We start from the raw sequence: 10,389 nt of genomic DNA, 5'->3' as shown, positions 1-10,389 counted from the left end.
ATTAAACATCAAAGTGAATCCGAGGAGCACAGGGCCGGGACATGAATCAGCCAACGCATAGACACAGAGGTCTCAGAGGGGTGCACTGGGAGCCCGTGGGGGCCAGTGAGGTGGCGAGCGGACAGAGTAGACGACAAATTTGGGGCCTAGGGCCTCCTAAATGCCATTCAGGGGAGTGACCTGGGGTGTGCACCTGCCCCCCCCCCCCCCCCCCACCCAAACCTCAGCAGACATATACACTTATACATAAGCACACAATCATACAGGCCAAGGCAGTGACCAAATGAGAGTTACTCTCATCACGATACCTCACTCTAAAGAGCTACTCAATATGAGATATCTATTGTGGACAATTGTTATTTGGCATCGTCAATCTGTAAAATTGATAGAATCACACGGCCATGCAACAGAACCACAATTTACGGAACAATTGCTGTGATTTGTTAATGAAAACCCTAAAGAGTGACATGCAATCTGAAACTCTAAATGTACAGTATCTCTGCCTCCCTGCCTGTGTGTGTTGTTGGTGCTTTTGGTGCATTTTGCCACCCTAGTACATATTCACTTACCTGGAAGTCCTCTGCATTTACTCATCATAACTACAGTATTAGGAGCAGTGGGTGCTTATAGCTTATGCTATATAATGCATTGGGTGTGGTGGTTGGGGAACAGTGTCTTACTCAAGGACCTCGTTCCAGGATCGAACCAGGGACCTTCCGATTACCAGACGGCTGCTGTGTGTGCGTGTGTGTTGTATGTGCACATATGAGAGAAGGAGGGAGATAGAGACGTGTGTGTGTGTGTGTGTGTGTGTGTGTGTGTGTGTGTGTGTGTGTGTGTGTGTGTGCGTGTGTGCGTGCGTGCGTGCGTGCGTGCGTGCGTGCGTGCGTGCGTGCGTGTGCGTGTGTGTTGGGAGCCTATCAGATACCATTTGGGATGACGTCCCATATGGTTTGGTGACCATGTCATGCACACGTCTGTCACCTCTCACTGGCCTTGCCAACTCTGGAGTCTGACTGTTGGTGGCAGCTGGGACATTTGGACAAAGGGGCAACAACATGACAGGGTGAAGGCAAGCCAGAGCTCTATTAGACACATTAAGCACTGCAAAATACTGAGTGTCAGTTTAACCACATGAACCCCAGCTTCCCTATTATGGTACGAAAATAGTCGGATTAACAAGTGTGACGCGTTGTGTGCTTGTAGATCAGCCTTCTCTGGTGATGGTAATTCATGTTGAGGGAAAGTATAGGAAAGTATAAGTATAGGCTCCTGGTGGCAGGTCAACTAAGTACAGTACTGTATTGTATATAGGCTTTAAGTCGTTAACTCAATACATAATATGCATTGAAAGACGTAATGAACACAACTGAAGGGTGTGACACTGGCATTCTGTATGATCACTAAAATGTCTGATAATGGCTAGGCTAATTATTTGGGCTCTGGGTTTCTTCCTATGAAACTGATCGCGGGTATCACGTTGCCCCGCAACATATGTCCTCTCTAAATTGCCTGCCCCAAGTGCATTGAGTCATAAATCTAATTAGCTCTACGTGCTCAAACGATCTTCTCGCACACCATCTCTAACTTAGATTGGGTCACCATTATAACGTCGACAAAGTCAGTTTCGATACGTTATTGTAACACCAGGGATTCAAACCCGGGTCTCCCGTCAGTCCCGTGTGAATGTCTAACATCTTGACCACCAGACCAAAGGGACATCCCTGTGCGACCGGGGAGATACTAGACTTTTGACGCCATCAGGCTGAGGCAGTGAGTCACTCTGCTGCATTATCACATTCTACTGCTCATACCAATAATGTTGTTGGTATGAGTTTTAACAATCAGCGGGTGGGCTGGTTGGGAGCCTCCGACAGAGCATCTGTGAGGTTGATAGGAGTGGAGGAAGAGAATAGAGAGCGAGTGAGGCGGAGGCTATTACCAGGGGTGTCACAAGGGAGGGGGGGGGGAGTGGGACTGAGTTACTAGGGCCCAAGATGGAGGGGCCCTAGTAACTTTAGCTATTGAAAAATAGCAGATCTACAAGCTCACAGCGCGGCACCGAGTGCCGCGCTGCGAGCTTGTAGATCTGCTATTTTTGCTTCTGAGGGGTCCCTGGAACTAAATATTTTGAGATGGGGGTCCCTGGCCAAATACATATCATTTTGGGGGTCCTTCACATGAAAAAGTTTGAGCACCACTGACATGGAAACATAGGTTTCTTGCACACATTTTCACGATTTTTCAAAAATAGCAGATCTACAAGCTCGCAGCGCGGCACTCGCGCTGTGAGCTTGTCACCCGCGCTGTGAGCTTGTATATCTGCTGTACCCAGGGCCCAGAATTTGGTGTGACGCCCCTGGCTGTTACAGCCTGCTTTCTCTGGTCTTTAGTGGAGGATTATCTCCTGGGAGAGGCTCTGAGGAGGGCCTCACATTGGGAGGTCAATGAGCCGACCTCCTGGAGAAGGAAGGCGACCGAGGAAAGATGGCAAACATAGTGGTGAGAGCTCAGTGCACCTCCTCTCAGCAAGGGCTGATTGACAGATGTGTGTGTCCACCTCTGCCAATGCAAGAAGTCAATGGCTCTGCTGTGCAGCCACTAGTTGGTGCTTGAGTGTGTAACGTGGTGTAAATCAGGGGTTTTCTCAAATGTAATTTAATTGCGACCGTAGGGAGCAAGTTTACTATGAGAACCGTCACAGCTTGACCGTATGTACGGTATGTATACGTGTATCGACTGCCACTGTAATTCTCCTGACACATCACTGTGATATCACATGCAGGTGACATCACAGTGATGTCAGATACTCAGAGCAGGGATCTCCATATATGGGAACCACTCTATGCCTGCCCATGTGGAGATCCCTGATGTCATCAATATTAAGCCCATATCTAATAGGACCTCATATCCATATATGGGGAACTGGTCCGATATACATCACTGGCCAGACGGCCAAGACATGGCGCGACCGGCGAGGTCGCTTGTCGCCCTGAGGCGTCTTACTAGTAAAATGTATATGCACACGCACGCACACACACACACACACGCGCGCGCGCACACACACACACACACACACACACACACACACACACACACACACACACACACACACACACACACACACACACACACACACACACACACACAGACTGGCTGACAGGTGGACAGAGTACTTATACTGGTAGAAGATGGATGAGAGGGTAATGGTGTTCTATTCTGCCTCGCTCACCCTTGTTCACTCATTTATCTTCACTTGTTGGAGACGTCCAGACACGTTCCTCAGAATTATCACTACAACGGTCAGGTTCAAGGCTTGTCCCATGTGAATAGTAAGGGCCGGTTGACTTGTTAACCTCTTTAACAATTTTTTGCCAACCAGTCTTCATAGTACAAAAGGTTTTTGGATATAGCGGAACATTTAAAGCTATGCCATAACCTTTTCCAACAAGGTCTTTTTGAAATAATCTTTCACTATGGGTTTCACAATAACACATAACACATAAAAAACCTAATTGTCTTTTATGTCAACTTCCATTTAGTCGCGACACAGGTGTCTGCCCTGGAAATTGTTACACTGGTGTTTTTCAACCCCTAAAACAGAGGCATTTGAAAACAATGCACACAGCGTTTTAGTCTGGGGTTGCATTTTAGTCAGGACGGGCTGAAAGTGACACTTTTGAAAACGATGACGAATAAGACACCCATGTTTGTTTCCTTTTGTTGGGTCTTGTCTGTCATGATGTGTCTGATTCATCACATCCCTATCACATGAGCATTTTCCAGAAGAAAACTTGAAACATCAGCCTTGACTTCTAATTCAACATGGTTAATGAATTAAGGCATTGCCAACCTTGTTGTACAGTTAAGTTCTGCAATTTATAATGAATCAAATAATTGTTCACCATTGCGGTTCTTCCTCCATGGTATTTTCTGCAACTACCGGCACATGCATGTTCGGTGTACATGAATCATTGTGGTGTGCTTTTTCAGGCATGTTAGTAGAGATGGGCAGAGATTATTTCTCAAATGGTGCTAAAAAAAATACTTATGTGGACACAATTTTAAAATGGATGTGTCCTGAACATACTACCGAGTATGGAGAGCGTCTCCCCCAGCCATAATAATAAAAATATCAGAAATGTGGTAAATGTGGGGGGAAAAAAATAATCCATTAGATTAGATGTCCTTTATTATCCTAGGGAAATTATTTTTTCTTGGGTCAGTACATACAAGACGATAAAACGCCCCAAAAATGAGAAAAGCAATGTCATCTACGCACTGCATGCATGTGTGCATGTGTTCATGCATGTGTGTACTGTGTAGGCCTGTGTGTGTGTGTTCATGGGGGGTTAACACAGTTCGTCCATGGCGAGGGGGTTCTGGGGGGGGGGTTATGCTTATTAAAGAGCCTAATGGCAGAGGGGATGAAACTGGCCCTGCCCTTTTGTACATTTCCTATATTCTTTTTGTTGGTGTGACATTCCCATGCCAACCCCTTTTCCCTTCATATCCCATTTTCAGAAGTCAAATTTCTGGGGTGTGAATCCTCATCCATCATAGCACTGCCATCCTTCACCTTTTGGCGTCCCTCTGCACCGCCCTCCTCCATACAGACAGACATAACCCCTATAAACCCACCCATGGCCTTGTGCTGTGAATGTGAGTGGGCCTGTTAGACTTTAATTGGGCTTTCCCTTGCCCTCGGTTGGTTTCCTCTGCGAGAAGAAGCTCTGTGTTGAACTGTGGACAAGGATGTCTCTGGATGTTTAGTTCCTGTGAATCCATCAATGTCACAGTTAAATGGAATTGGGGCTTTGAGGGTCTGGGGAAAGGAAGGAGCTTCCATGCTTTAACTAATATGCAGACATCAACTGCCTCCCTCCCCCATATCCCCCTTTATAGTGTTATTTCACAGAGCGACATCTGCCAATAGGGCCTTAACAATTAACGGCTGCATTAAAGTTTGAGTTTATTTTTCAAAGGTTAGAGAAGTGTATTTTGAAATGATACTCGTTCTCAGAGCCCAAACAACGTATTGTTGAAACAATTCAAGCGATACATTCAGATCATATATACGACACGTCAAACTTAAATCAAAGAGACAAAACTAAATGACAGGCGTGTCAGTGGGGCAGTTAGCAACGGAAAACATGAATGTGGCAAACTTCCATCTGTATTTAACCAGCCGTGACCAGCACGTGAGTGTGCGCTGCTATTGAGAGCAAAGCATTTTGGTTCCATTTCACAAAAGGACCCCAGAGGTTAGCCTCACGTCTCCTCCCACCTTTACCGCCCCAAACCACCCTGTGAGCAGCACCAAATGCCCAGGATCCCAGGCCAGCTCTCCCAAAGCATGCTGGGAAGGACAATAGCAGGCCTTCAGCCGATTGGTTCCACCTTATTAACAGCTTGTAATCTTCTCATATCCTTGGCTGGGCCCCATAGAGAAGAAATGGGGGAACAGACAAGTCTGTCCCCTGTCCCTGCTTTGATGCGACACAGACATTTCCCTCTGAAAAGCCCTGGCTTGTTATATTCCCATTGTCACCCCTGCACCTGTTAGCCCACGGGGACACATGGGGAAATTTAGTCATTGGCATCTGTTAATTTCTCATTAGATTTTCTTTTGCACTTTGAAAACACAAGGCTGTTTGGGTCATGTTGTTTTGTGTGAGCAGCATTGCCGCAAGATATTTGTTTTGAGAGCTAAATAGTCTCCAGCGTTGTGGCTGTGACATGTGGGACACATGTAGTTAGGATGATTGGTTTGACCTTCATACAGATGGAGAAGTCTCTCCATTATTCATGTAGAAAGTAGCCAGGAGATTTTTTATGTATGTCATGCTTTCTTCCTTCAGAATCATTTTGAGCAATAAACAAGGGTATTAAGGACCAACAGATGAGCATGTGAAATATAGGGGCCTTTTTTTTCTCCTTTATTGTTTGTCCTTTAATCACGCCAATTTGGAATGACTCCTTCAATGGGTAATAATGTGGCGAGTCCTCACACCTAGACTACAAAGAGCTCAATCACATACCTCATTACTTTTAATTGACTCCATTAAGTCAGTAGGTTGAGTGCTGCACCAGCAGTCAGAATGTGATTAGAGTTAACCACGTATACCTTAAACCTTGTACTTTGTTAACCTTATATTTCGTTGACTGGATTTCCATGGGCTCTATACTTTGCCCCTCCTGTTCTCACTCATCATTAAATATCTTCGCTGAAAAAGCAGATCTACAAGCTCACTACGCACTGTAAGCTTCTTGGTCAACTAATTTCACAGAATATTTGCCCCAGAATTTGTGCGCTAAGTTGTTGTCCATAGATAGTCAATGATCGGCAGGTTGGGGTTGAGTGTGTAATTATGCGTATCTATGTTCTATTTACAATACAATAGAGTTTTTGCTGTGCGGGTCCGATTCAAAGCCAAACAGATCTCGTTTTATAATTTATTTCAGTAGGGAAAATGTGCATGCGCTCTATCAGACAACATTGTGCTCTTATCGCTTCCATCCGAGTTATGTGCACAGTAGCGCACACAGAAGAAGGCAAAATAATTGCTCCAGATTGTGGTATTAATTTCAGTGTACATTCCATCCTGTACTGTTGGCTCGACCCCGGATCATTTGGCTCGGTCATCTTCCTCTCTGCCACCCCCCCCCCCCCCCCCCCCCCCCACCCCACCACCCAGGAAATGGCTTTACACAGACGCAGCATTTAGCACCCAGGTGCAGCCCCACCATTGGACGGCTTTGCCCAGATGGACAGCACCCCACCCCCCATAAAGACGCTAGTCTTCCCCCTAGCCTGAAGCCACCGGTGCTCCTGCCCTGCTCCAGACTCATCAAAAGGCCCCTGGAAGCTGGGGCTCCCATTTTCTCGGGGAGGCGGATGTGCTGGCCTTTAGCTCCAAATCAAACCCACTTTTCTTCCCTGTCGTTAAGAGGTGGAGGGAGAGAAAGAGGGGGGGGGGGAGGTGTGGCTTTCTGGTGGACACCAGGTTCTTTCTTTCTCCCCCCCCCCCCCCCCCCCCCTGCTCAGTCTCCTGCATGTGTGGCTCCTTGCAGGTGGCCCCCTTTCTTTTGACACACAAACCGATTTTCACAAAACACAGTCTCCGGGTCAAATGCATCCCAGCTAGATTTCTTTCATCGTCCCGTCTCGTCTGAGCCCTGTGTGTTTTGCCATTGTCAGATATGGGCCTAGAAATCAAATTGAACGTGCACACACAGGCACACACACACACACACACACACACACATTCATCCTGGCTGCCTGCACTATGTTCCCCTGCAGGTGCTGGGGCCATCCGCCTGGCCCCTTTTCACGACACCCCCCTCTTTTCCTGTCCCCTCCATTCAGCTTCAATCACAGCAACCAGCCGCACGCCACCGGACCACTGGCAGGGAAGGGAAGGGAAGCGCCTCCGCACGCATCTTTCACTCCCGCAAAAGACAAGACGGAAAAAAGGGGCTCTGGGGAAGGAGAAGGAGAAGAAGAGAAAGGATCTTCCTCCTCCGCATGTCCTTCGTGCTTTCATCGCGAACAACTTGCTTTCTGTTTGTGTGTGTGTGTGTGTGTGGGGGGGGTGAGAAGAGCGGGGAGTGTGTGGGCTTCTCTATGGAGGGGGTCCTAAAACGGAGAGTAAAAAGGCGGGATGGGGACTTGTGTGATGGTGCGATGGTGTCGATGGTGAGGCCTTTTGTGCGTCCCATGAATGGCACATCTGAGGTTTGCAGCCTGACTCGCTGCGACACGCCAGCTTCACCTGTGGTATAGGAGTCAATTGGCCCGTTGTCTGCCAGCCTGGAACAGTGCCCAGCTCTCATGGGAGCCAGTTTGGTTAGCGGAGGCCACTCAGAATTGAGTGACAATAACCTCCAACCCCGACAGTGTCAATTAGCTCCCCTCGCACACAATGATGTAGCTGTTCACTGGCAGCCAACTGAGGGGCTTCAACGACTTGTACAACCATGTTAATACCGTTAATACCTACTCTCTGTAGGCTAATAGGTCATGAATGTGTTAGTGTAACCACTTCCACACTGACATCCCTATTTTGGGCATTGTCACTATTATAGGTGGAAATGTTCAAAATGTGTCAGCATTCTTTTAAAGTTTTTCAAAACATTTCCAAATTGCAAAGCACACAACTTGACAATTTAGCTTGTAAAACTTTCTTATGTCTAAGTTTATATAACAGGGCTTAAAGTGCTTATCAATGAGTTTCCAAAATAGCACAAGAACACTGCAGTCACCAGGTCCTTCAAGCACTGTGCTTTGTTGTTCATTTAAACAGAATTTAAGTTAATTTAGTGCAGTTTATGTTAGAAAATCTCCTAGGGTTCCAACTGTTGCCTCACATGCCAATGGAGGCTGGAGCAGATTCTGCTCAGGAGGCCTGATTTGGACTGACTTTTCAGAAGCTCTGTAAAGCCTCGGGAAGAAGAGAAAAAAAAAAGCACAATGGACCTGCGCTTTTCCATTTCACATTTGACTTTTCTGTTGTCCTTAATTGATTTTCATCAATTAACTTTGGGTTCTAGGAAGGGGCGAGGTGGGGGGGGGGGGGGGGGGGGGGGTGTTTGTATCATATGAATGCATCTGTGTGTCGATAAAAGAAGCCTCACGTTTTCCCTTGGGGAGGAGTTGGAGCTGAGGTGGGTGTGTGTGTGTGAGGGGAGCGTTTAGCTCACTTCTCCACTCTGTGAGCTGTCATTCAATGCAGACGGGCTGCCGTGGAAATGAGATAAAACTGAGCCGGCCCTTCAGGAACCACACACTCGTACAGCCGCGCACCAAAAGAACACATCCGAGGCCAACGCGTGTGCATTGTGCAGGGTGGCAGTTATCTTCTTCTACGAGCAAGGAGGACATTTTGAACACAGGAGGTACAGCAACACCTGCTGTGAGAGAAGGTCAGCATAAGAATTTTATTTCTCACAAGGAGTGATCCCCTGAATTTCTCTATTATTATAATATATAATAATATTTTGTATTATTCATTGTTCAACTTAAAGAAAAACTTGCAGTGAAGACGTTTTGTTAGAAGCTTTCATTTTTACCAGCACTTATTTTATTTTCTATTTTTTTATTTTTTTTGGTGAACCTTGAAGACCAGGCACTCCACTGACAAGACTATGAACATTCAACTAAACCCCATGATCAGAGCACAGGAGCATTCCCTATCCCTCTGTGTCCCTGGTTCCGTCCAGGACTTGCCTCGCTGCCCCCCAGGGTTCACCCCCGGCTCCCGCATCCACCCTGGCTCCATGCTGGGCCTTGAGGGCCCTCACAGATCAGCCAAGCCCCAGAGGGAGCTGAGCCCCGAGGAGCAGCAGGAGCTGAGGAGGAAGATCAACAGCCGAGAGCGGAGGAGGATGCAGGACCTCAACGTCGCCATGGACGCCCTGAGGGAGGTCATGGTGCCCTACGCCTCCTCGCCGTCCCCCGTGTCCTCCTCCCACTCCCACTCCCACCAGCCCGGGGCCCCTCCCGGGCGCAGGCTGTCAAAGATCTCCACCCTGGTCCTGGCCAGGAACTACATCCTCCTCTTGGGCTCCTCCCTGCAGGAGATGCGCCGGCTCCTCGGGGAGGTGAGTGTGGGCATGGGCGTGGGGGTGAACTCGGGGCCGATGCCCAGGCTGCTGCTGGCAGGAGGATGGCCCCTCATCTCTGGCCCGGGTCAGCTCCTCCTCTCCCCGGAGTCCCTCCTCACCTCGGCAGCCTCTTCCTCCTCCTCTACCTCGCCGTCGTCTGCTAAATGCCCGCTGCTTTCGCCCGGCCCCATGGAGGCGCCCGTGGCCCCCGTGCAGTGGAGCTCCGCTGCAGGGGGGCCGGGAGGGTCCCTCTGCCCCTGTGGGGTATGCAGACTGCCCAGGTTTAGTCACTCCAGTCCGGGTCCCAGGTTCCCTAAGTGACAGCCGGATCCCTGTTGAAGCATCTGACTTTATGGACAGAGATGACAGCAAAAAAACGAATGCACTTGATAACTTTATGTATGCAATGGGGTTTGTTTTCTATGAATTGCTATTTTTCTAACATTTTGTAACTCGTTCATTGTGTTTTACGGTAATTACTCACACTTTTGCCTTTGGGTGATACTTAGAAACATTATGGATCTGTTTTATATTATGTAAGCTGAGTTCCTTTTGGAAGAATACTATGCATATACATGAATCTAAACATTTTAGTTTCAGGAATAAAATGTAATTGCATTGAATTGTTGGGAGACATGTGTACTGTATATACTATGAGTGTGGCTGTGAGAGATAATAGAGAGGGAACACAAGGAATTGAGAGCACGTCATGTTCACCTTTAGATGACATGCATCTGATGAGGTGCATGTGCCACCTGTGTGCAGATGAGTACACATGCAGTT

General features: G+C 47.7%; 1 protein-coding gene across 1 annotated transcript; it reads left to right on the top strand.

Annotated features, from left to right (window-relative positions):
- Nucleotides 1–9,147: 9,147 nt before the first annotated feature.
- Nucleotides 9,148–9,927, top strand: olig1 (oligodendrocyte transcription factor 1; the record flags this gene model as incomplete). Its single annotated transcript, XM_080752453.1, has 1 exon — nt 9,148–9,927. One exon carries the CDS (start codon nt 9,148–9,150, stop codon nt 9,925–9,927), a length of 780 nt encoding a protein of 259 aa, XP_080608579.1.
- Nucleotides 9,928–10,389: the final 462 nt, after the last annotated feature.

This window comes from Nannobrachium achirus (genome assembly GCF_963921795.1).
Source record: "Nannobrachium achirus genome assembly, chromosome: 22".
Lineage (NCBI taxonomy): Eukaryota > Metazoa > Chordata > Actinopteri > Myctophiformes > Myctophidae > Nannobrachium > Nannobrachium achirus.
This window is presented reverse-complemented; position numbering and strand designations above follow the sequence as displayed.